At 27.9% G+C, this 27,057-nt stretch overlaps 3 protein-coding genes across 3 annotated transcripts; 1 reads left to right on the top strand and 2 right to left on the bottom strand.

The window, feature by feature from the left end:
• Positions 1-58: 58 nt before the first annotated feature.
• Positions 59-5,397, top strand: Phum_PHUM405140 (uncharacterized protein; the record flags this gene model as incomplete). The annotated part of the gene is made up of 12 exons (XM_002428804.1): positions 59-151; positions 358-452; positions 557-1,376; positions 1,540-2,071; positions 2,296-2,570; positions 2,648-2,775; positions 3,037-3,166; positions 3,236-3,748; positions 3,841-4,014; positions 4,091-4,304; positions 4,471-4,772; positions 5,251-5,397. 12 exons carry the CDS (start codon positions 59-61, stop codon positions 5,395-5,397), a joined length of 3,423 nt encoding a protein of 1,140 aa, XP_002428849.1.
• Positions 5,398-6,364: 967 nt separating this feature from the next.
• Positions 6,365-15,278, bottom strand: Phum_PHUM405130 (uncharacterized protein; the record flags this gene model as incomplete). Its single annotated transcript, XM_002428803.1, has 33 exons — positions 6,365-6,454; positions 6,533-6,638; positions 6,724-6,949; positions 7,023-7,200; positions 7,270-7,555; positions 7,632-7,815; positions 7,890-8,054; positions 8,131-8,432; positions 8,509-8,618; positions 8,692-8,886; positions 8,978-9,116; positions 9,194-9,427; positions 9,504-9,711; positions 9,789-9,947; positions 10,022-10,127; positions 10,212-10,350; positions 10,437-10,593; positions 10,678-10,816; positions 10,880-11,261; positions 11,331-11,648; positions 11,717-11,837; positions 11,911-12,141; positions 12,211-12,515; positions 12,602-12,849; positions 12,948-13,106; positions 13,165-13,361; positions 13,437-13,615; positions 13,691-13,981; positions 14,064-14,178; positions 14,254-14,599; positions 14,678-14,904; positions 14,982-15,163; positions 15,265-15,278. The coding sequence occupies 33 exons, from the start codon at positions 15,276-15,278 to the stop codon at positions 6,365-6,367; spliced, it is 6,438 nt and encodes a 2,145-aa protein (XP_002428848.1).
• Positions 15,279-15,772: 494 nt separating this feature from the next.
• On the bottom strand, positions 15,773-26,965 carry Phum_PHUM405120 (titin, putative; the record flags this gene model as incomplete). Its single annotated transcript, XM_002428802.1, has 29 exons — positions 15,773-15,922; positions 16,001-16,165; positions 16,289-16,425; positions 17,078-18,034; positions 18,490-18,597; positions 18,690-18,782; positions 18,866-19,047; positions 19,128-19,236; positions 19,311-19,486; positions 19,569-19,738; positions 20,309-20,432; positions 20,502-20,792; positions 20,859-20,964; positions 21,031-21,345; positions 21,417-21,668; positions 21,741-21,925; positions 22,000-22,141; positions 22,227-22,466; positions 22,548-22,784; positions 22,855-22,990; positions 23,065-23,307; positions 23,394-23,534; positions 23,625-23,789; positions 23,870-23,962; positions 24,967-25,132; positions 26,144-26,314; positions 26,581-26,673; positions 26,743-26,872; positions 26,932-26,965. The coding sequence occupies 29 exons, from the start codon at positions 26,963-26,965 to the stop codon at positions 15,773-15,775; spliced, it is 5,511 nt and encodes a 1,836-aa protein (XP_002428847.1).
• Positions 26,966-27,057: the final 92 nt, after the last annotated feature.

Genomic DNA, 27,057 nt, shown 5'->3' with positions numbered 1-27,057 from the left:
AAAAGTGTTAAATTCAATAAAGCCAACTTACCGACCGTAAATTGGGAAAAAATAAAAAATGGCGGCGAAAGTGCTGGAAGCTGTAATAAATAATAATTTATCTGTAGATAATGTTTTAGAATGGTTATCAAAAAATTATAGTATTAATAAAGTAAGCTTTTTATTTTTTAAATTATTTTTTATATATAATTTTTTTTATGTAAGATTTTAAAAAAGTTTAACCATATTGGGTTATGTTGGGTTATGTATTATGTTGTTTTTTTCAATTAAATCCTTCTTTAAATTCTTAAAACTTTCCTATGTTTTAATTCCATTAATATTTTATTCATTTTCTTTTTTTTTTTTTTTTTTTTTCAGATTGAAAATGTTAGTAGTAAACAATATGATTTTGAATGTACTCCTATTGAATTTGTATCTAACTTTTTAATGTTTTTAAGAGAACAAACATCTAGGTAAAGTTACATTTTAATTAATTAAATAATTATTTATATAAAAAAAATTAACTTGATTTGAATTTAAAGCGATATATTTATAAATGATTTGTTTTTTTTTTCAGAAATTTTGAAATTTACGATGCAGAAACTCCGAAAAAAAGTTCCTACACAAGAGTTCATAAAAATATAAAATCATTTGAAGAGCAAAGTTTAGATAGTAAATCATCACTGGGTTCTTCATTTTATTTTAATTGTTCAGATGTTGACTCTTTAAAATCTTTTCCTGCCTTATTATCTTGCTCATCTAATAAATTAGAAAAATTTGAAAGCAGAATAAAAAATAGTGACAACAGTAGTAATAAAATCAATTTGGAAAAAACATCTAGAAGAGTCAAATTATTTTCAGATTTAGAGAATAGCGACAAAAAAAGCGAATTAGACGATCATGATTTAAAATTATTCGATAATTTTTATATAGATTGCAAAAATAATTTTGCATCATCTACTCCCAAAACATTAAAGTCACATTCTAGTTCTGTCGCAAGTAATTTAGGTGCTGGAGAATTAACAAAAAGCTCTGTCGTCGAATCATTAAGTGAAAGAATGTCTACAAACTCTTTTAATTCCATAACTGAAATTTCATCTTCTAAAAGCGTGTCAATTAGTGATGATTCTTCTTTTAAAAATAAAGACAATAAAATGAATAGCAAAATAACTTTAGGAGATTTTATGGTAAACGATTTGAGTATTGGTGATAATAAAAGGGATAAAAAAGGTAAATATAAAAAGAGAATTCAAACCATTAAATTGAATAGTGTCAGCAATAGGAGTGCAATTCATGATAAATTTGAAAACTCTATTGATAATTTACCGAGGAGTTCAATTTTCAAGACTGATAGTAATAATTTAAACGATGTTCAAGTAGAAGAATTATCGCAAATGGTAAGTTTAAATCTCAAAATAAATTTATTTTAGTTTTTTTTAAAGAAATTTATGAATGAAATTAATTTAAAATTTCAATAGTTTGAAAAGGGAGAATAATAAAATGCTAACAATATAGAAAAATAAATGTCTAAAAAAAAAATTATTTTTTTTTATGTTGCAGAATTCTAAAATTACTAATACAAGTTTGGAATCATCGAATAATAATAATAATAAAGAGCCTAATATGAAAAAGGTCACTTTTGTCAATCAATTAAAAATTTTATCTAAATTATATTCTTTTTTAATAAGCGAAAATTTTTGTCAAAATATTTTAATGGAATTTTGTTTTATAATAAGTTTGTTATTAATACAAAATCATGACAAAAAAAATCCAGGAACGGGATTGGAAATTAATGAAAACAAAAAATATTTTGGGAGCGTTCACAATTGTGTTTTTTTCGCCGTTGAAACTTTATGGCATCAGAGGCATAATTTACAATTTTTAAATTTACCTGCTTTAAAGCTTTTGTCCGAAAATGATAGAATAACCGAGTTTAATATTGAATTAAACGAATATGTGAAAAAAACTTATTTGCAAAAACAAAACAGTGACGAATCGAAAAAATGTCTTCATCAATTCAAAACCGAAAATGAGGGCAAGTTGTTTTTAAATTTAATTATATTGTGTATTCAAATGAAATTTTATTTTTCGAGTAAAGTAATTATTGTAATGATATGATTAACAAAAAAAAAAAAAAAAAAAAAAAAGTAATCGAATGTGATTGCATATTTTATTGCACGCATTTAAAATACAAGTCACAATGTTAAGTCGCATTATCACTATTATTATTATTATTATTATTATTTTCATTTCATCAGATTTATAATGTCATCATTTTTAATTCACAAAAAAAAAAAAAATATTTATTTTTATCAGGAAATGTATCATTTCAATACGAAACGGACAATCGTGAAAATTTCACATGCGATTCGAGTTTTCACGCTTTTCGCAAACAAAGAGATTTATTTTATAATATATTGGCCATTTGGGAAGCGAATCATTTAACTCCCGGATGGATATTTTCCGTTGGTTTGGGTTCGAAAATTCGATCACTTTTAGGAATCAGTTCGGATCCCATCAATTTATTACATTTCGCACGGTTATTCCGTAATCAATTGATAACGTCTTGCTGCGGAGAAAATCAGGGAAAGGTATTATTATTCATTCATACAAATCATTTTCGACATATTTAACACAATTATTTAAACTTTATTGTATATACTCGTAGGAAAACATGAACGAAAAAATATTTCAACTTCTTCCCACTGCGGATCCAAATAAAATAATTCGGTTAAGAGCTCGACTCGTGGGTTCGTCAAAAAGGCAGGGACCTTGTCCGGTACCTGATTTTCCCGGGTATCAAGAATTTTATAAAAATTTTATTTTATGTTTGAATCACAGTATATTTCACCAACATTTAAAAAATAGTTTTACCGATGAAATTCTACGGTTAAACGATACCGATTTTACGGAAAACATAGAAGAAAAGGGTAATGATGATAATAATAATAATAATAATAATAATGACGATTTTAAACGTTTGTTAAAATTTGGAAAAAGAAACTACAGCAATAAATTTTTTTAAAAATTATTTTTAGAGTCTATCGATGAACAAAGATATTTACAATGTACAAACATTTTGAGATTACTGGCAAAATTTTTAGGTTTTTTAGAATTTATGCCGTATTTCGGTGAAAAAATTTATTCAGACAAAATATTGAGCATACATTGTTCAGTGAGACATAACGTAGGTATGAAATGGTTGTTGAGATTTGATTTTAATGAGATTTTATTGATTTGTTTTGGTCTTTTTCAGACGTTACCACTTTTCGACATAAACGAATGTTTGGAGTGTGCCGTGAAAAAGGGAAAATTAACATTGACCATTCCGTGGATCGTTAGTTATTTATCAATGATCGATTATTATTCGGCACATTTACAAATATATCGTAAAATATGGAAATTATTAATAGTAATATATAAAAATGTAAACGAATTTAATAATAAGAGAAATAGTTTTTATTTGAAAATAATATTAGGGTACATATTTCAAAATCCAAATTTTCCACCAGAATTATTTTATAACATATTAAACGATATATCGAAAGATGTATTAAATTCATTTATAACTAAAATGGAAGACGTTTCGAAGGGATTAGATTCATACGATTTTGTACACGAAAATATTCTTTACGCGGTTTGCCCTTATTTGAATGAAATAAATGTCATACTGAGTGAAAATTTGGGTTGTAATGTGAGACATGTAAAACCTGTGACAACTCAAGAGAAAAGTTTTTCAAAATCACAACAAATATCAAAACAATTAGAGGTAAGACAAAGGTAAATAAATAAATAAATAAATTATCATTTGTTTAATTATTATGTTCCATTTAAAAAAAATGTAAATTTGAATATTGATAGCTTCGTTTGGAGAGTAGTTTTTTACACAATCAATCATCTTCGACAAGGAAAACAATTGAATTTGTCACGGAAAGAATAGCATCGATAGCCATTAAAGAAATGATACATAATATAATTCCAAAAATAAAAAAAGAAGCATGGATGGAACTTGATAATTTACCACTGATAAAATCGGTAATTTTTTTGAAATCGGATGGATTTTATGGAAAATGGAATAGAAAATGGAAATTTTTTTTTTTTTTTGTTTTAGAATGAAATAGAATCGACGGCTGATAATTTATCGAAAACTTATTATAAAAAATTACAAACCGTGTGTAGGGAAAAAAATTGGACGACGAGTTTAATACGTTCGGAAAATTCAATAAAATCATTATTGAGTAACGATTTACAACCTTCGGTAATCGAAACATGTTTTAAAATAACGTGTCGTCAAGCAATGGAAAAAATCGATAAATGGATGCAAAGTCATTTGACCCTTGGTTATTATTATTATTATTATTAACCTTTTTGCTGTTTTTTTTTTTTTCGAATGTAAAAATGTAATTAAATTATTTTTTAATAATATTTCAGCGATGATAAAAAAAGATTTTGTTGTAAAAATACAAAAAAAAATAAATAAAATATATTCAGAGTCTTCTGATATCATAACACAAGATTCAATTGATGATGATAAGGGTCAATCTAATAATAATAATAATAAATATCATTTATGTTACGTAACGGAAACGGTTGGTACGAATGATGATGATGGCGGCGATGGCGATGGCGATGGCGGTGATTCCGTACCTGCTTCACAAATATTATGTGCCATTAAAGAATTATCGTGTAAAGTTTACGAAAAAAAAAATTGTTTCATCGAAGTTGAATGTTTAATTGAAGAAGCAACGAAAACGTTAAAATTTAGAAAAGATGTTGTTCCGGTTGCAAAAAACGTCATTTCCTGTTTAATCCTTGATCTCGTTGTTATGTCTTGTAAGTTTTTCCCATTTTTTTATATATTCGCGGGAAATAAATTAAAATTCCATACGCCATATTTATTTTTGTTTTTTTTTTTCCCAGGTATTTATTTTGTAAATATTCAAAACATATTAGAAAAATTTTTTTCATTTTTAAAATGTTTCGAAGGTAAAAGGGAATCGTCGTCGAACCTGGAAAGAATCATATGTTCTAGAAATATGTCAATTATATTAAAAGAAAAGAGAATAGAAAAGGAAAATTCATGGAAAAATTTAGCAAAATTATTATTATCACTTTTAGAAAATGATTTTCTAACAAAGGAACAATTAGAATCTCAATTGTTATTTTTTTTCAGGCATAATTTTGAAAAAGTAAATAATAATTATTATTATTATTATCGACAAAACTAAATCATTATTTATATTTAATAAAATTATTTATTTTTTCTTCCAGGATGACGTCAAGCAATATTTAAATTTTATATTGGAAATATTCGAAACATATTCGAAAAAAAATGGTTGTGATAAATTTACACTCCTTTTAGAATACATGATTGAAACGCTTAACGATAACGATTACATATCGGATGAACTCGCATGATTCCCCCACCCCCACCCCCCTCGTAATCATCATCATCATCATCATTCTTATTATTATTTTTTTTGATTTTAAATCGAATTATTTGCTCAAACGGAATTTATTTATTAATTATTAATTCCCCCGATATTATTATTTTAAACAATTTTAATATATAATTGTAATAATTTTAGTTATTATTATTATTATTTTTTTATTTTTATTTTTTATATAATAATAATAATAATAATGATTTAAATGAAAAGAATGCAAGTACACGTGCCTCATAAAATTATTAATTTTTAAATATATATATTGAAATGACAATTTAAAAAAAAAACAAATCAACAAATCTTTTTTATTAATTTTAATTTGTATGTTTATTTATTTATTTATTATTATTATTATTGTGCTCACCGAGAGATAAATAAATACATAAATTAATTAATAATTTATTAATTGAAAATTATTGAATGAATTGAAAAAATTATCCCATAAGTGAAATATGAAAATTTAATATAAATTTTATTTACGAATCAAATTTAAATTTCAATTTAATTTAATTTAATTTTTTTATTATTTTAACGTATCGATATTATTATTATTATTATTATTATTTTACGAATATTTTTTTTTTCTTAAATAATTAAATAATTAATAAATAATTTATTTATTTATTTATTTATTTATTTTTATTCGGGTAACGTGACATAACCTCCGACGCCATTTTAAATTTTTTTTATTTAAATAAATGAATAAATAAAAAAACTAAAATTTTTTTCAAATAAATAAATATAAATATATAATAAATTATTTATATCTACATTAGTTACAAAATATATATATTAATAATAATAATAATAATATTTAATAATTTATGTAAATATTTTTTTTTTAAAGTAAATTTTCATGTTGATATCATTAAATAATGATTTGAAATAATTTATTTAATTATTTAATGTTGGGGGGTGGAGCAGGTTCAATGACCTCGTTAAAATTTTTTCCCTAAAATGTTTTCCAATGAATTTAATGCTGCTGGATTATCATCAGATTTTTTACTGTGGTAAACTTCGTCGTAATTCTAAAGTTAAAAAAAAATGGCGATTTAATATCGTTAAATAGAAAATAGATAATAATAATAATAATAATTAATAATTACTTTGAGTAAATTTCCAGGGAAACAGGATTTCTGTCGTTTTTTTATAACGAATTCACTCGTCATAAACCATCTTGATTCGTAACATTCTTCAACTGTCGGTCGTTTGCTGTTGGTTTTTTAAAAATTATTATTAAATAGAAAGTTTTTATCATTATTATTATCATTATTATTATTATTATTATTATTATTACCTTGGAGCTCTTTTAAATATTTGCATTAAAAATCTAACGGCTTCTTGCGTTAAATTCTTATGCAAAGGTTCAAATCTATATCGTACGAATTTAATATTTTGTCGAGTTTCTTCTTCCGTTTCTCCAGTGAATGGAGTCACACCGGAGAGTAAAACGTAGGCTACCACACCTAAACTCCATATGTCGGTTCGTGGAAAAGCAGGTTCGTTACAAATTATTTCAGGAGCTGGAAATTAATAATAATGATAATATGTAGTAACAGGTACTTTTCAAACAAAAAAAAAAAAAAATTTTCCTACCGGTGTAATCCGTTATCGGAGCGTTGACGATCGTGCCTAATTTCGATACTTTTTGAGTCGAACCGAAATCAATAAGTTTAACTTGTAAAACTCTATCAGATGATAGGACGATGTTATCAGGTTGAAGATTTAAATGACACAACCCTCGCCAATGTAGGTACTGCAAACCGTCCAATACCTGAAATGATAAAATAATATTTTCATATTTCAATTTAAATTAACAGGTTTCGGCATCAATTAAACGTACCTGAGTGAGAGCAGTCACGATCATATCTTCGTTGAATTCTTTTCGAGATGCAAAATACGTTAGAATGTCGATTTTTTCAAGTTGTTCCATAACGAAAACCGTTAAATTCGGCGCGGGACGCATTGCGCATAACAAATTAACGATCCTTTGATGTTTTAAACTTTTAAAGCTCTCGAATTCTTGTGCCACGTTTTTTTCAGTGTTTGAATTAACATCGATCGCTTTCGCAACTATATTTTTATTAGTTTCTTTATCGACTCCTTCCAAAATGACGGAAAACTCTCCCCTGAAAGGAAAATTATCCTTTTGTAAGGTATGTTAATGCATGGAAAAAAAAAATAAAATTCAGTTTGGTAAAACACCTCGCCATCACCGAATTAAGTTGATATTTTTGTTCAAAGTTGGAATCTGTCGTCCAGGTTATGGGCGAATCTTCAACTTCGTAATTCAATTCAAATTCGTTATTTGATGAATCCATCTCGCTCGTGTTTTCCGTTTCTCTTTGCATTTTTTCCTGTGCATCCGACATGTTAATCTTAGCACTTCCTGTTTGTTAAAATAAAATTTTTTTAGTTAGAAAGTAAAAAATAAAAAACTCCATCGGATTATTAATTCCTAACCTGGTTCGGATGTTTGCACTAATTGTAACGGTAAACTTGGAGCACTCCAACCTATGCAATTTTTAGCGAGTAACCGGAAATCGTAACTCGTTTCCGGTATTAAATTTTTCACTAACCAAAAATCTAAATCGATATTGTCAGCGACTTTTATCCAATCAGTATCGTCTGAAAATATCGAATACCGTTAAATTTTTCGAATTCAATTTTTAAAAAAAACAAATCACGTGAATAAAATGACAACCTGATTTTTTATATTGTAAAGAATAACAAATAATTGGAATATAAACATCGTCACTCTCCGGTTTCCATTTGATTAAAACTTCCGTGTCGGAAACTTCACCGACTTCCGGTGGATTTGGTGATAATGGTACTGATGAAAAGACGGCTCTCATTCTGGCAATTGTTTGACCGATTTTATTTTTCGCCACGACTTTGTAAACTCCAGCGTCGTTTTTGAGCGCAGGTTCAAATTTCAAATAAAATCTTTTTTTCTCATCGGAAAACATTTTTATACGTGAACTTTCGGGTAACACCAAATCATTTCTAATTAATTAAACAAAATTAAAATTATTAATTTATTTTAACTGCAAGTTAATAATTTAACAAAAAATGCATTTACTTAAACCACTGAACAATCGGTTCGGGATCTCCAGTGACTAAACAACTAAATTCTCCAGGTTTATTCGGGATGATGGCTAAATTTTTTGGTTTTTCTCTGAAAAATGGTAGCTAGAAAAACAAAAAACAAATTTTTATTATGGAGTTACCACCTCCATCATCCCCATAATTAGTCTTCACTCACTCGTCCATCTCTTCTACTTTCCAACATGGCTTCAGCTTCTGCATGATTATCCGACCTACATCCAATTTCGTGTTTCAAACGTCTCAACGTTCCAGTTTCATCAGTGCCGTATTGACTTAATTTTGCTCGTCTTTCGTCGTCTATTTCTTCATCCATTATATCCATAAATTTTCTTCTTTCTTTTATTACCGGAGTCTAAACGGAGATATTACAATTTTTCGGGTAACAAATTTTTTAATATTTAATTTACTAAAAAAAAAAAAAAAAAAAAAAAAAAAACTCATACTCTTTTATCTATATTTTCAGGTCCTCCTGATACAATACCAAGCGGTCTCTCGGCAGCTACTTTCATGTAGTGACGTAATCGACATGGTAAATCAACATCACGTAATTGCAAAAGGTAAGTGTCAGGTCCGCACTGGTACCTACATTCAACAAAATCAACCGTTTATTAAGTTATTTTATGTTTTGTAGTGAAAAATTGATTTGTATTCATACGCACTGGCTTTCCGATTTAAAATCTCCAATTTCGTAGTCTAAATTCTCTCTTGGAATCGATGGAACATTTGAAATAGGATGACCTCTGGGCGTTTTAACAGTTTTTGACGGTAAATCATAATCGTTGGATGAGTAATCCAAATTAGGCGGATAAACCATTTTAGAAGGATGAGTGAAAGCATTATTGAGAGGTTCTCTTCTGTACCACGGTCGGCAATTTGCATTGTCATACCAACTTCTGAAAAAAAAAGAAAAAAAGTTAAAGTAGTAACGGTTTTTAATAAATAAGTGGAATAATAAATATTTTATCTTACTTTAAAGAATAATAATAATTTTTCAAATTATTTGTGCTTATTTTATATTGATCGTGTGCGGATTCGTTTAATTTCAAGAGCCAAGGATGACGCAAAGCATTTTTAACGTCCATTCTATCTTCGGCTTTAAATGTGAGCAATCTTGTTATGAAATCTCTTGCTTCGCTCGATATGTTTGAAAAATACTCCTCGTCAAATTTCCACGTTCCTTCAGCATGCAGAAAAACATTTAGAAAATATTTAAACAAAAAAGGAAAAAGGGGGGGGGAAAATAAAACCGAGTACCTTCTTTTATTCTAGTTAATGTTTCTCTATCGTTGTTTCCTTTAAACGGTGAAATACCCGAAAGTAAAATATAAGTTATGATTCCCAGAGACCATAAATCTGCTGAATAACTGACTCCGTCGCCATTGGCCACTTCCGGTGCAACAAATTCTGGCATACCTGTCATGTAAATATATTAAATTTATTAATTAATTATTTATTGTAAACGCGGAGTATTTTTCCTTTTCAAATACCATAATTCAGAGCGCATAAATTGTTCAGAGTGATTCTTCTGCTTAGACCAAAATCGCATAGTTTTAACTCATCGCCATCTGGACGAGAAAGAAGCAAATCATTTAACTGTAATAAGATTTGAAATAATTAAAAAAAAAATTTTGTTTTTTTTCGGGGGGGGGAGGGAGGGAGGGAGAAGAACATACTAACCGATAGTGACAAATGTGCGTAGCCACACGAGTGCATGTATTCTAATCCCCATAAAATTTGCCTTATGTATTTGGCTATTTCTATTTCGGTTATGTAAGTTTGTTTAGTTATCCATTCGATGAGTTGCCCACCTCCGGCTCTATAAAAAATTATGTAAGGAAACGTTTTAAACTCGTAATGATAATAATAATAATAATAATTGAATGAATAAATTAAAAAGGATACAATTCCATGACGAGAACTAATAAATCGTTCGTGTCAAATGAATCGTACAAACGAATTAGATTTTTGTGATTTAACATGTTCATTATGTTGTATTCGTTTAACATGAATGGTTTGAGCTCAGAACGACCGTGCATGAATTTAGCGGCGTAATTTTGACCTGAAAATCAATAACAAAAGTTATACGAAAATATTTATATTTTAAATATTAATGAGGTATTCAAAATTATAAAAGAATTAAAACCTGATTTTCTTTCAACTGCGTGATACGTTATCCCTTGAGTTCCTCTACCTAATTCTAAACCAATATCGTAGTAATTCGAATGAGGTTCCGTTCTTTTTTTTATATTTCTCTCTCCCCTGTAGGTTGCATATTTATAAACCTGAAAATTATTCAATTACTTTAACGTAATGAAAATATTTTTTTTTAAATTTCTTTTTTTTACCTCTTCATTTTCTTCGATGTGAATCATGGCCGAAGAACTAACAGTTCCGGCAAAATTTGTTGCCGATATAGAATATAACCCGGCATCTTTTGAAATGGCATCGTTTATTGTCAGCGTGTACGTGTCAGAATCCTTTTTCTCAATTTTTATCCTGGAGGATGACGTTAAAGGTTGCCAATCTTTGTACCATTTAATTTCCGGATTCGGTACGCCGTAAATCCGAGCCGTTAAAACTCCAGATTCCCGTAACAATATGTACGATTCTTCAGGTCTTCTTATGAAATATGGAAGTTCACCGATTTCGAGTCGAACTTTTTGCCTGGCTTCTCCGTGTTCGTTTTTGGCAACCGCTTCGTACCATCCGACATCACGATCGAGCATTCTAATTAATGGTTCGTTTTATAAATAATTTATTCATTTCGATAAACAATAAATGTTTCATTTAATTTACCCATTAATAAAAAGTGTCGCTTGACCATTTCCGGTATAACTACAATCATATCGTCCACCCATTCCTATCGGCTCATCGTTAAAATAATATGTCATGGTGGGTTTAGGATAACCGTAAACAAACCAGAAAAGACTCGAATTTTGATTTTTTATGCCATATTGAACGTCGTATTCCTGACGTAGAAATTCAGGAGCGTGAGCATAAGAGTCATGTGACGGCCTGTCCAAATCGAATCCTTTAGGTATTGCAGGAGAATCAAAATTAAATTTCGGCCTTCGTAAATCGATGCCATCTCTTGAATCCGAAATAATTTTCTGTCTGAAATTTCATCGAACAATTATTATTTATTTCAACTTAAGTCTAATTTTAAAAATAATGTATTATACCTGTAGGTTTCGGTGTACGGCGATGGATCACTAATTCCATATTTATTTTCTACCCGTACACGAAACCTGTAATCCTGGAAAGGTTCTAAATTTCGTATGTCACAAGCGCAACTTAAAATTCCTAATAAAAAAAAAAAAATTTTAATTAATGATAATTATTACTCAAAGTGTGGAATCGTTAAAAATTTCGTTACCTTTTCTAGCGGTAAACCAATCACCATCTGGTATTTTGCACATTTCGAGAATATAAGTAACAGGAGGTTGAGGCCTTATTGGCAGGTATGGTTTCCAAGATAATGTCATATGTCTATCAGTCATTCTACTTATAATGGGTTTATCAGTGAGTGCAGAAGGTATTTCGCATTCGATTTCTTTTTTCCGAGGTTTTTCAGGTACGGTTACTTTCTTTTTGTTTTGTTTCGAATCTAAAAAATGTATTTTAAGGTAATAATTATATAAATTTTTAAGTAATTTTGCAAATTTTATTTACTTACAATCGCAAATAAGTTTAGCCGAACAATCTGCTTCTCCATATTTATTACTAATTTTTAATTTATACGTTCCAATATCGTCGTCGTTCACGTTATAAATCGTGAGTCGAATCAATCCGCTGTCTTCGTAATCGACTTTAAACCTGCTGTTCGTTAGTAAAAGTTTATTGCCATCTTTAAACCATTCCATATCCGGTTTTGGAAAACCTGCACAGCAAGCTGTAAATTTAGCATTCATTCCTTTGTAAACGTCACAATCGCTAAGTTTTTTCAAAAAGGTCGGCGGTTCAAATTGTTGTTTGTCATCTCTGATAAAAGAAAATATAACGCTTTTGAAAAAAATTGCTTTTATAAATATTTTTATGTCGTTTTTTAAATATTAAAAATTTATTACATTTCTTTTTTGATATTGAGTTGAGCAACACAATCAGCTTTTCCTGCTCTGTTGAAAGCGCAACACCTATAAAATCCGCAGTCTTCACGTTTTATATTTTTTATATTCAAACTAAATCTGTCTCCATCTCTTTCCATTTTATATTTGTCACCATCATCATTAATTTTTTGACCGTTAAAAAACCATTCAGTTTCAACTTTTGGATTTCCCGTGATTCGAGCTTTAAGTACGACATCTTTATCCAAAAACTGAAAGTACATTTTAAAAGTGGCAATAGAAAGAAAATTCCTTTTTTGGAAATTTGTGTATTTATTAAATTACAAAAAAAAAAAAAAAAAAAACGAACCTGTTCGGTATCTTTGAATTTTTCCACGAAAACTGGTTCTTCAAAAATTTTCCTTACTTTAACGTTACCGGTACTTTTTGCTTTTCCCAAATGATTAAGCAAATGACACGTGTAATTACCAGCATCAGACAATTTGCAAGGTTTTATTTCTAAGCTCACCTAAAATTTATAACGTGTCATTTCATTCGCGTAAAACCTGAATTTATAAATTGTTTACCTTTTTGCCATCAAATGTAGGTAGAATTCGATCGTTTGGTATTAACGGTTTGCCATCTTTTTCCCAAGAAATATCTGGAATTGGATTACCGGAAATGGGAGCTGATAAAATTATATTGTCATCCTCATCAACGGATTCATTATTTAGAGGACTGGTAAACGATGGTTCTTTTTCATTCTTTCCTTCGACTTTTTTACCTGATTAATTATAGAGGAAAAATAAAATTTGTTTTTTTTTTACTTTTTGGTTTAATTAATTCTGATTTTGCATACCCAAAACAACCAGAGGAGCCTTAGTCGAAATACTTCCTTCATCGTTAACAGCTGTGGCTTCGATTTCTCCAGCATTTTCAGGAGTACATTTATTTAATATCAATACTTCACTTCCATCGGGTTCCGACTTGATAATAATATTTTCACCATCGGGTACTATTTCCTTTCCGTTATGAGACCTACGATTTATTAATATTTTCATCAAAAATGAAATTAATTTAAAATTATTTAAAATGTCGGGGGGTAATATTTACCATTTTATGGCAGGTTTAGGATTGCCACTTGCTTTGACAGAAAATTTGACGGGAGATCCCTCGACGGCGGTAACAGGTAAAAGGGTAGAATCAAATTTTGGTTTTTTAGGAGCTTCCATAACTTCAACTTTAGCTTCTTGCGATGCTTCTCCTAATTTGTTACTAACTTTTACTGAATAAACTCCAGCATTTTCGGGTTTTAAAGAATTTATTTTTAATTTTAATGTTCCATCTTTTTCATTAAAACTAGTTTCACCTTGACTGGGCTTTAAAGGAACGCCATCTTTGTACCTGCAGCAAAAAAAAAAATTGTTTTTGATTGCTTTAATTTAAAATTTAAAAAAAAAAATTTATATTAAAATTAGGAGGTTACCATTTGATTTCTGGAGGAGGGTAACACGTTATTTTTGCTTGCAGTTGTATTGGGTTTCCTTCTTTTTCTGAAACATCTTTTAAACCTTCCACGAATTTTGGTTTACTACTTTTCGCTGGAGAAAAAAATAATTTCACGATTATAAAAGCCAATAATTTAAACCGTTAAAAATGTTTTTATTAAAACTTACGCTCCACGGTGACGGCGCAATGTCCCGTTTTTTTCCCGTTTGGATTTTCAGCATCCAGAGTGTACAAGCCACCTTTTTCTGGAGTCATGTTTTCTATAGAAAGTTTTACAACACCGTTGGGAAGTTCTGTAATTTTAACATCACCGCCTGGAACTAAAGGTTCTCCGTCTTTGGACCATTTTAATGTAGGTTTGGGACTTCCAGACACTTTGCAAGTCAATTCCAATAAATCTCCCACTTCTAAACTTTTCGGCAAACCTTTTTCGAAAACTGGAGCAATTTGACTCATATTCAATTTAAATTTATTTTCTGCTGTGCCCATGGCATTCGTTGCTGTTACTTTATACTAAAATTAAAATAAATAATATTTAAAATTTTTATTTGTTAAAATTCAATGAGTTATTGGAAATTTTTATAAACTCACTTCTCCAACATCGTCTGCCTGGAATTGAGTAATATCTAACGAAGTTGAAACTTGACCCTCTGTTTGTGTTTTTAACGTTATTCTATCTGTATCCGTTAATTCTTTTTCATCTTTGTACCATTTAATATCCGGTTTTGGAATTCCATTACATCTAACTAAGAAATTAGCATCTTCACCATCTTTCACATCAGCATCTTTTAGAGGTTTTACAAAAGAAGGTTTTTCACCTGGTAAACATTTTATACATTTTTTAAAAGCGTTTAATGGCTACAAATTATTATTATTATTTTTTTTAGAATCTCACCGTGAAGGCTCAATTTAACTTTTTGTTTGCTTTCTCCAGCTTTATTAGTTGCAACCAAAGTGTATTCAGAAATATCAGTTGTTTTTATGTTTTTAATTATCATTTTATAAATTCCTTTCGTTTTTGTATTTTCAAATACAAAATGACTATCACTCTCAATTTTTTCTCCTTTACCATTTAACCTGTAATTGACAATTCAATAATAAAAGGTTAAAGAAAATTTTAATGAATATTTTTAATTTGGTTGTTGTGTTCCAAACTAAATCTGACCCCTTGTGAAAACTTTAGTGCAGACATTTATTTTTTTATCTTTATATATGAGTTATCTAATTCCTTACTTAATTGTTTGGTTTTGCTTAGTAATGAATAATATGATCTCTCCGTTTAAATTGGGACAAACATTTCATTCATCCCTTCGCCATTAAACAACTTTATACAAAGTTGCATTCTCGCTGACGAATGAATAGTCAATAGGTTTACATATAAATAGTGGCTCACATTACTCTATATTCAGTCTAGGGAATTGGTTGGCCATGGGTACTCAGTCTGTCTTAGTCTGTTTAGTCAATCTAGAATGTGGATCTAACAGCATTGATTTCTACTTATAATTTATAACTTTATATTGTGTTTGTGTCTGAATTAAGTTTACTCTATTTGTTTAAGTTGTAATAAAGGTTTATAATAAATTGGAAGTCCTCAAACAACTACGTGTCAACAGGATTTGGTACATCACAAATAGAAGTACAAAGTAAAAATCTTTGAGGTGGTGTCAAGATCATGGAACCATAACATTACCAAGAAACTTCCACAGGAGAATCTGATATGATTTCTGCTTCAAACACAGCATCTTCGTTGAGTATAGCTACAACATCTTTTAATCGTTTTATTTCCGGTTTATGTTCTTCTTCTTCTTCTTCTTGAATTTCAATTGTAAGGCTTGCCTAAGGTTGAAAATTATTTTCTTATCATATTAAGATTAATAAAACAATAACATAATGATAATTATTCAATATTCCTACACTGGATTCACCATATCCATATTTATTATCAGCTTTAACAAGATATAAACCAGCTTCTGCTTCACTTGGTTTTTTTATTTTCAATGTGCAAGTATACTCTTCTTTATTTTCATCATCAGTTGATTTTACTTTTTCTGAAATGAATTTCTTTCCATCAACTTGTATCTGAAATTAAAATGATGAAGTTTTACATCAGATTTTTATTGTGTAGACATATTTATTTTATGATTATGATTTAGATTCAATCATTGTTTAGGTACATAATAAAATTTTAATAATCTTATTTACCTGTTTGCCATTAAGAGACCAAGTGATTTCCGGTTCAGGATTACCAGTTACTGTACAAGTGAAAGAAACTTCTTTTTCTTCTTTTGTAACTTTCACATCTTTCAATGGTTTTTTAAAGCTGGGTTTTATTTCTTCACCTTTAAATTAAAATATTTTTTATTACTATCAAGTTCAATAATTAAATCAATTCTTATTTAATATTAACTTATATGTAATCATACAGCAAATGCACTGCTAAAATTGATAGCTGCTAAAATAACAGTAGGGGGGTTTAAGTAATAAAGAAAATTTTAATTTTTTTGGTTTTACAAATGAGAGCTGCAAAGAATTTGCTTAAAAATTAATTTTAGTTAATATATACATTATAAAATAAAATAAAAAAGAAGATAAAAATGAACGTGCATACGTACGAGCAGAAACAATGAATTATGAAGAATTCATTAAAAATCCGTTAAGCTCTCCGCCATCCGCAAGCATAAAAAAATTTTATCGCGCGTCATTAAATAATGCTGAATTTTTACTTTTTTTTATTTATTTATTTATTTACTAACAATAATAATTATGTAAGTGTAAACGTATTTGTTTGTGTGTTTGTTTCGTTTGTTCGTTTGTTTTCTCTCGTGTTTTTTATAATTGTTTGTTTGGTTATGCAACATAAAATGGCCGATTCATTGCTAAAAGCGTTATGGTCATGTTTTCTGCAAATGCACCTCAACATTTTTGTAAAAATTATGCAAAATTATGTTAATGTGTTTTTTTTTTTTTTAAATGAAATTTGTTATAAACTACCTTCTTTTGATGTATCCGCTTCTTTCGTTAATATTTCTTCTAAAACAGATCTTTGTTTCTTAATTCTTTTTAAAAGATCACTTACGACAGGATCATCGTCAGGAGTCGATTCGCGGTCGATTTCATTGGTCGATATTTTTTGAGTTTCGTATTCTGCTTTTTTTATGTATGAGTCACGTGATATGTCGTTCGATTCTTTTTCCGTTTTATTTGTAATTGGCATTTCCGGTTGTTTTTCAATGTCTTCCGATATTGCATCATCATGTTCGTTATCTTGTAATTCGTTTTCTGATTGTTTATCGTTTTCGAATTTCGATGTTTCGAACGGTTTTTTGTGTTTTTCGGGTATTTCTTCATCGTCTTTTTCATCATACGATTCTTTGTCTGATTTATTATTCGGTGAGTAAAAATAATCAACTGTTTTTTGTGAATCAGGTAGTTTATCATTCTCTTCTATTTCATCAGAATTTGTATCATTCGATTCAGATTTAGAAGATTCATCGGGTTTAACATTATTAGATTCACTTAATTCATTTTCATTTATTTCCATATCGGCAATTTCGGCTTTTTTAGAAGACGGTTTAATTTCTTCTTCTATTTTTTTCAAATCAGTTTTATTTTCCATCCAAGTCGCGGATTCTTTCTTACCATTTTCCAATTCAAATTCATCTTCGAGTTTTTCATTTAATTCACCATTACTATTATTTCTCGATAAACTTTTTTCATCTTCGGAAACGGAATTAATTGATACTCCTCGATTTACACGTAATTTACGATAAGAAATTTCATTGTCGCTATCCACACATTCTTCTACTACTCCAACAACTTCCAAACTACTATTTTGTGTTTCTTCAATTTGACTATTTTCAATTATTTCTTCAAATTTAACGCTTTCCCTTCGTCCCATTAATAATTTATTTAATGGTAGTTTTAATGTATCGACTTTTTCTGGTTCTGCTGGTGTAATATATATATATATATAATGTAATATGTAATTAACGTATAACAGGGGGGGGGGAAAACATTTATTTAAATAAGTTTTAAGCAATCTGACAATCACATCGAAAATGTGTATAAAAAGTGTGCAATTTGATCAAAAAAAAAAGAAAAATTTCAAAAGTGATGTGATTATGTGCAAAGTGTTTAAATAAAATTTAAATTTTGAGTGTAATATTTACTCTATAATTGTGTTTTTTTTATGTTCAGTGTGAGTTTAAATTGGATTTAATCAAAAAAATCATGTTTTGTTTTACTGCTGACATTTAATTAAACATGGCAAAAAGGTAAATATTACAATACTTTATAAGAAAGATAACTTTTTAGCCATTATTATTATTATTATTATTAAATGGGCCAACAGTAAAAAGTTATTGTAAAAAAAATATGTTTTGTATATGTGATGGTGACATTACCTTTATAATCTTCAACTTGTACTTCACATTGTTTAACATCATCAACATCTTCAATTTTACCTTTGGTTAAATTCTCTGTTTTATTTTCCACAGATTCAATTATTGTTTCTTTAAAAAATTAATGACGTCATAAATTTACATTAATTTGAATTTTTTAATTTAAAAAAAAAAAAAAAAAATGGCTTGTTACTTAACCGTACCTTCAAGTTTTATTTCGGGTTTTTTATCTTCTTCTAATTTTTTAACTTCTTCTTCTTCCGGTGATTTTTCTTTTGACGTTTCTATTATATTTGCTAAATAAATTATTTAAATAATTTTTTTTTTTAATCGTTTTTTAATAATAAAATGATAAAAAAATTGTTTAAATTTTACTCACAGATAACTTGAACGTATGTTTTTGTAACGGCTGATCCCATACAATTTGTCGCTCTTGCTTCATATTCTCCGCTGTCGCTTCTTTTAATCAGGGTTAAAGACATGCTGTAGCTTTCTGATCTGTGTGAATCTTTCATTATTTTTATATGTGCATCCGTACTTAATTCTTCTCCATTTTTAAACCTGTTATTCGTTGAAAAATATTTAGTTAAATTTTTTATAATTTTCATTCCGGAAATTGGGATTTACGTTTAAATCGTTACCATGAGATTTCCGGTTCTGGACAACCTGCACATTCTACTTGTAATGTTAATTCGGATCCTTCGTCGACAGTTATTTTGGGTTCTAGAATTTTTACGAATATTGGTCTCGCTAAAATAAATCGTCGGCCATTAATTAATAATACCATAATTAAAAAAATTATTATTATTATTCTCTTCTCTTACATTCTACAGTTAATTTGGCTGTCGTTTCGGCTGAACCATAATCATTTTCTATCCTACATTTATAATTTCCCTTTAATTCTGTCGTAACTTTTTTTAATATAAGTTTGTAATTATTATCATCTTCCATTTTGGTATATTCCTTTCGCTTTTCTGTTATTTCCATACCATCTAAATACCTGAATCGTAATAACAATAATAATAATAATAATAATTTTCCCCTTTTATTTTAAATAATAATAACAGTAATGATGGTTTTACCATTTGATTTTCGGTTTAGGATAAGCATTTACTTCAACGGAAAATTCAACATTTGAATCTCCTTCTTTAGCCAATATGTCTTGTAATCCTTTTTTTAATACGGGAGCACATGTTTGTCTTGTTACTGTTGCTTTTCCTTCTTCGGTAACGACTCCATTTTCATTGCTTACCTAAAAAAAAATTTCAATTAATTACTTTTTTTTTTTTGAATATCGAATCCGATCCAATTTTTTTAATTAACAAAGGTAATTTGGCTCTTGAACCACTAATGATTTCCTACGGAAAATAATAATAATAATAATAATAATTTATAACTTTTTTAAAAGAGACACATCGGTCGTATTTGTTTTTGGATTGCGAGCTTTGAGCTTTTCATTTATCTTTAAATGAATTATTTAATCATTTTATTTAAACGTACTGAGATCTCTTTTAAAAATTTTTTTGACCCACGCTTTTTTTTTTTTCCTGTCGAATTAAAATCGTTAAATTTTTAAAATTATTTTAATATTAATAATTTTTTATATTACTACAGCACACGACAGCAAATTCTCACATTCAATTACATAATTTTTATATTTATATAACTTATTACGAATTTTCTAAAAATATTTAAATTAATTAATTTGTTTTGGACACGGGGACATTTGTCAACCGACCACGCATGCTTCATTTATTATTATTATTATTATTATTAGGAATTACGTTCAAATCGTATTTATTAAAACGACAGAATTACTCACCTCTACAGAATACGTGGCAGAATCATCAATTTTAGCATCAAATATAATCAACGTGTGTTTATTGTCTTCTGCTGTTATCTTAATCTTGCTATCATCCGATACAAGAGGTTTTCCATTTTTCATCCTGGAAAAACAAAACAATTGCAATACGAGATGTATGGACTTGATTACAACTGGAAATGGGTTCACTTACCATTTTACATTAGAGTCATCGACTTCTCCAGAGGTTTCAACATTAAAAACTATTTTTTCTCCTTCGGAAATTTCAACATTCTTTTCCATACTTTTTAAAATTTTCGGGGAAGAAGAAACGGTGACCGTGCAAGAATCTGAACAATGATTAATTTCGTTGGAAGCTGTTATCGAATACGAACCTTCGTCTTCTGCTGTTGCTTTGTTTATTTTCAAAGTGTACGTGTTATTCGTTGAATCCGTCGTGATTTTTATTCTAGAAGATTCTGTTATTTCTTTGTCATCTTTAAACCTGAAAATCAAATTTCACGTGCAAACTTAACAACGATAATGTAAAAAAAAAATAAAATTGACTTACCATTTAACATCTGGAGTGGGAGAACCTTCGATGACGGTTGTTAATTTAATTTCTGAATTTTCTTTTACTTTTACATTTTCCAACTTTTTAGTAATGACAGGTGCACCTGAAAAAAGGATCGTCAAATGTAATTAAATAAAATTTTAGGTGGAAAACAATCGCAAATACCAACCTTTCACAATCAGGCTTAATTCGGTACATTCTTCTCCAAGTTCGTTCTTAGCCACAATCTTATAAAATCCGCCATCTTTCGGATTAACATTTTTAATAACGAGAGTTATAGTTTCTTTATCGTCGTATAAAAATTTATAACGTCCTTCCGGTTTGATTTCCGTGTCTTCGTGATACCATTTAACATCCGGTCGTGGAAAACCTAAAACTTTAGCTTCTAATTTTGCGGATTTTCCAACTTCGGTTTCAATTTCACTTTTTATTTCTTCAGAGAAACTTGGTTTTTCCGGTTCTCGTGAAAGAGGATTTAAAACTCCTGCGATAATAATAATAATGATTTTTTTTTTATTGAGAACAAAAATATAAATTAATAATAATAATAATTACCTTGAACTGATAATTCAGCGCTGCAAGAAATTTTTCCAGCAGTTGTTGATGCAACGCAAGTATACAAACCAGCATCACCTGGTTTGACATGTTGGAAGACAAGAGCCAAAGAATCTTCTTCGTTTCCCAAAAGAACTTTAAATCTTTCATCAGGATCAAAATGTTTACCATCTTTAAACCAAGTAAATGATGGTTTCCTTCCCAAATCTATTTTATCACTATTTTCTAAACCTTTAAAAATTACTTTTTCATCTAAAAAAAACAAAAAAAAAAAAATTATTAGTTGAACGTGTACCTGAATGAAGGCACAAACAATTAAATTACCATTTATGGTAACAGTTCCTTCGCAATGAGCTTCTCCATGTTCATTAGTAGCTTTACAAGAATAAACGCCGCCATGATGTTTTTGAACATCCGATATTATTAATTCGTAATAACCAATATCGGATTTTTCATCGTTTATTTCCACGTGATCATTTCCACTTCTTATTATCATATCATCTTTGTAGCTAAAAAATTTAATTTTTATTAATTTAGGGGGGGGGTCAATTTAAAAATTATAATAATAATATTAATAATTTACAATTTAACTCTCGGATTTGGAGATCCTTTAACTTTAACCATAAATGTAAAATTTGTGTTTAACATTAGTTCGGTATCTTTTAAACGTACGGTAAAAAATGGAGCAGAAGAATCTTTAGAAATTTCTTTGTGTTTAGAAGCCCCTGAACAAAATAATAATAATAATAATAATATTTTAATTATTTTAAAATTTGAGAAAATTCGTGATTGATCCTCGCGTTTTCCAACCTTTTTCCACGACTAATTGCGCAGTACACGTCGAATAATTTTCATCGTTTTGTGCGTATGCAGTATAAACACCAGAATCCGATTCTGCAACGTGCTGTAGCTCGAGCCTGTGGGTACCATCGTCAGAGGAAGATCTAACAACTCTATCAGCTAATTTGTCTTCTAATTCTTTATTATCCTTTAACCAAGTAACTTTGACATCGGATTCTAATTGACATTCGAAAATGGCCGTCTCTCCAGCTGTAATTTTACACGGGGGAAGGGGGTGTGGAAGGTTATCTTTGACTATTCAAACGATTAACAAGAATAAAATCGTCTTACGTTCTAGATTTAAACCGGTTATCTTTTTTAAGAAAATCGGTTTTTTACCACTTCCGGAAATAGCTAAATTAGAATTGAAAGTCGATGATGAACGTCTTTCGGAACCGGTTATGAAAGAGCTTTTGCGGGAATATGAAACTTCGGAATCGAAACCGGAAGTTGATGAAAATTGACTGCTAGCAGCAGTTGTTGATCTATGAACATAAGTTTCTCGTTGTCCCGTCACCGAATAAGATTCTAAATAAATAAATAAACGTTAATAAATAAAAATAATTTATTTATTTATTTATTTATTTTTTGTTGGTACCTTCGTAAGTTTTATGAGATTTTCTAACTGAATATCTTCGATTCATTGTGTTCCTGTCGTCGTCGTCGTTTTCTTTTTCCAAATTAATATCGATTTTATTTTCAATTAAATCTTTATCGTTACCGTCTTTAACGTTCTAATATTAACAGAAAAAATTAATTTATTTAAATTAACCCCCCGCCCCCCCGGAAAAAAAGGAGAAAAACTTACGGTTTGATTATAAACTTGTATTTCTACACAATCATTAACGTTTTTATTATTAACATCATCGATTTCCTTTAATAAAATAACATTTTCGACATTTTTTTCAATATCGTTTATCCAAATATCTTTTATATTATCTTTTCTTGAATATATTTTAAATAGTATTTCCGGTTTATCGATAATATTTTTATCGTATATTTCAAACGTATTATTATCATCCGCTAAGTTTTTTATTTTAACTTCTTTCAACTGGAAAAACAAAATTTTTTTTTTTTTAATATTTTCCATTGAGCAAAGGAAAAAAAGGGAAAAAAGGAAAAGTGATGAGTACTCACGGGTATCAATTCTTTTAAAACAAATATCGATCGATCTTCTGATATTTTTTTAACTTTACATATAATTATGTGAGATTTAAATAAGAATAGATATCTTTCTTTCGAATTTGAATTATTACCCGATTCGACCGTAAACCAATCCTGGAAAAAACAAAAAGAAAATTCCTTTGTTGACAGAGGGGTAGAGAGGGGGTGTGGGGGAGGAGGGGGTGGATGGTGACATATACATACGTGACGTAAAAGTCTTCCAAATTTATGTATGTTACCGTGAAAACCTTCAATGTTATTTAAAAATTTATTATCGTTTGCCCTCTGCGGGATGGCTAACATCAATTCATGAGCTTTTTTTAAATCTTGCGTGCATTTTCCTAATTTTTCCGAATATTTAATAAGATCCTGAAAAAACGCGAATCGATCAATCAATCAATCAATCAATCAGTCCCAATTTTTTAAATATATATATAAAAATTTCTTACTTTAAGTAAAACTTGATAATCGTTTATACGTTGTACGGGTAATTGAAGATATTCCAATATATTTTTACCGTCTTTTAATTGCTGACTAAGATTCTAAAAACAAAAAAAAATCAATAATAATAATAATAATAATAATAATAATAATAATTTTCCTAAGACGGCGAAAAAAGAAAAAAGGAGAAAATTTTTTTTTTTGATATTTTGACCTTTCCCCTCTCTCGCGCGCACGCATATCACGTTACAGTAAAAAAAAATTTTTTTTTTTTGTTTTTTTTAACGGTTTTAATTTGACCTTGACATTGTTATCACCTGTTGATTAATTAAATGAAAAACTTTCACACGACAGATAAAAAATAAAAAAAAAAGGTAAAAATAAGATTTAAAAAAAAAAAAAAAAAGGAAGAAAATCCGACAACTTTCTTTTGCAAAAACCGAAAACCGACTGAAAAATTGCCAATATAACAAAAATTTGAATTAGGGCATGGCTAAACTTAGACGTACAAAAATTAATCTTCTATCCTTTTCTTATTCCCATTTAATTAATTTATATCTATCTCTTTCTAATTTTCTAACCCACGCGAAAAAAAAAAAAAAAAATTTTTTTTTTGAAAACTTTATTATTGTTTTTTTTTTTTTTTTTTTTACGATTTTTTTTTTTTTTTTGGGTTCGTGTTATCAATATTTTAAAATTATTAATTTTATTTAAATAGTCATTTAAAATATAATAAATAATAATAATAATAATAACGATAATAATAATAATTTTTCTTTTGTTAATAAATCCCCCTCCCCCGGCGTTTTTCACACATAAATCAATCGAAGGAAAATTTATAAGATTTAAAACTGATATCGTGACGTCATTTAAATGATAACGGAAAACGAGGGGAGGGGGTACGCGGGAGAAAAGGGGGGGGAAGTAAAAAGAAAAATTTTTGAAAATACATTCGAGCAATTTACAACTACAACTAAATAATAATAATAATAAAAAAAATTATTATTAGATGTAAGGATTTAAAAATAGATATTTACATGAAAAACGCATGCGAAAAAAAAAGTGTGAGAGAGAAGGAGAGAGAGAGAGAGAGAAAGAAAATCACCTCGAAAAATTCCATTGCTTGTGTATTATTTGCCAGAAAATCTTCTGCTAGCGATACATCTCTACAATATGATATGTGCTTATCGAAATCTCTTTCCAAACGTAAGAAAACTTTTCCTAATTTTTCCGGTTCCGTACTGTAGTAATAAATCCCCTCTTTTAAAACCCTTAAAAAATATCAATAAAATAAAAATTATTTTTATTAATTAATAAACTATGTATAAAAGTTATTGTTAAACTAAATAATAATAATAATAATAATAATATTTATGACGTAATCAAAATTTAATATCGATTTTTTTTTTTAATGAAAAATTGATTTTAACGGTTAAGAAATGGGAAAAAATTTAATTATTTAGCAATAATTATTATTATTATGTATATATATATATTTACAAAATATATTTTTGTTTAACAATTTATATATATATATATATATATATATTATATATTATTATATATATTTATACTGAAAGTTTTTTAGTTTGATAACAAAAATTTTTAGTTCATTAATTAATTAAAATCATGCAATCAAAACAATTCATTCATTCATTCAAAACCTTTTTAATGATAATAATAATAATAATAAATAAAATGGGATCGATCGTGATTTTTTTAATAAAATATTGTTTTGGTGGTGGTGGTGGTGACGATGATGATAATGATGATGATAAAGCAAATTAAATATTTAATTGATACGATAAAAAAATTTTTTTCTTTTCTTATTTATTTTTTTTTTTTACGGGAAAATTTTTAATAATAATAATTATTATGTATTATTATTTATTTGAAAAAAAAATTATTAATTATTTAAACAATTTGTTGTATTTATAAATATTATAAACAATTTTCAAAAATGAAATATATAAATATAAATAACGTAAATTTTTTGTAAAGTCGTTTTCAGTCTTTTTTTTCGTTTAAATTTTTAATAATGATAATAATAATGATAATAATAATAATAATGATATTTTTGTCATTTTGGGCTTTATCAGTTCTTGTAAAGATTTTAAAAAGCCGTTTATTAACTTAGAAAAAAATTAATTAATTAATTATTAATTGTTAAATCCAAAATAAAGCACTTATTTATTTATTTATTTTTTTTAATTCGTGTCACATTCATAACAATTTATTTATTTATTTATTTATTTTCTTTCTTCGTTTTTTTTATGTCTTACGTGTTATGAAAATTTAAGATGAGTTTAAAATTACTGAATATGACATCAATATTATCTCTAACGATTGTTGGCACGTTATAATTTTCCGATGGTTTCAAATAATTTTCCACGACGTATGACAAATCCTTACAAAATTCATCTTCCGTTTCTAACAATTCTTTAACTACGGCCCTGAAAATAAACGATAATAATAATAATAAATATGTTTTTATTTAAAAAATTTAAACATATACACGCCAAACTGATAACCTTATCAAATCATACGATGTTACGTATTTAACGAAGGTAAAAAATAAAATAAATAATAATTATTATTATTATTTCGACCTTTAGAAAAAGTGAATATCGTCCAAAAACACATCGTTTACATATTATAATAATATATAATATATTATAATATAATATTATGGATGATAATATATATATGATAAACTTACTCTCTTTTACACGTAACATCAGATTTTTCATTTTCTTTATTACCGTGGATGGAACTTTGATATGAATTTTCTTCTTCATAATTTCCCGAAGAACTAAATAAATAATTTATTTATTTATTAATTAATTAAATAATTTATTAAATAAGTAAATGAGAGACAAACCTTATTGAATTAATTATCGATGATAAATTTCTATGTCTCGTTTCCGCATATTTTTTTTTCGGTCTTATCGATATTTTATGTTTAGCAGCCGAATTATCCAACGTTGTAAATATTTCATCATTTCCTAAATCTAATTTTATCTGTCTGAATAATAATAATAATAATAATAATTTAATTTTTTTTTTTTACAATTTATGTATGCGTTGGCGATAATGAGATTCATTTTTAGAAAAAAAAAAAATTTAAACAATTAGAATTCAATCAACAAAATTCGAAAAAAGAAAGAAAATTGGCAAAAAAAATAAAAAAAAAAAA

The sequence above is a fragment of the Pediculus humanus genome, genomic scaffold, assembly GCF_000006295.1.
Source record: "Pediculus humanus corporis 1103172107995 genomic scaffold, whole genome shotgun sequence".
In the NCBI taxonomy this organism is placed as follows: domain Eukaryota; kingdom Metazoa; phylum Arthropoda; class Insecta; order Psocodea; family Pediculidae; genus Pediculus; species Pediculus humanus.
The sequence above is the reverse complement of the archived record's forward strand: the minus strand, read 5'-3'. Positions and strand labels throughout refer to the sequence as shown.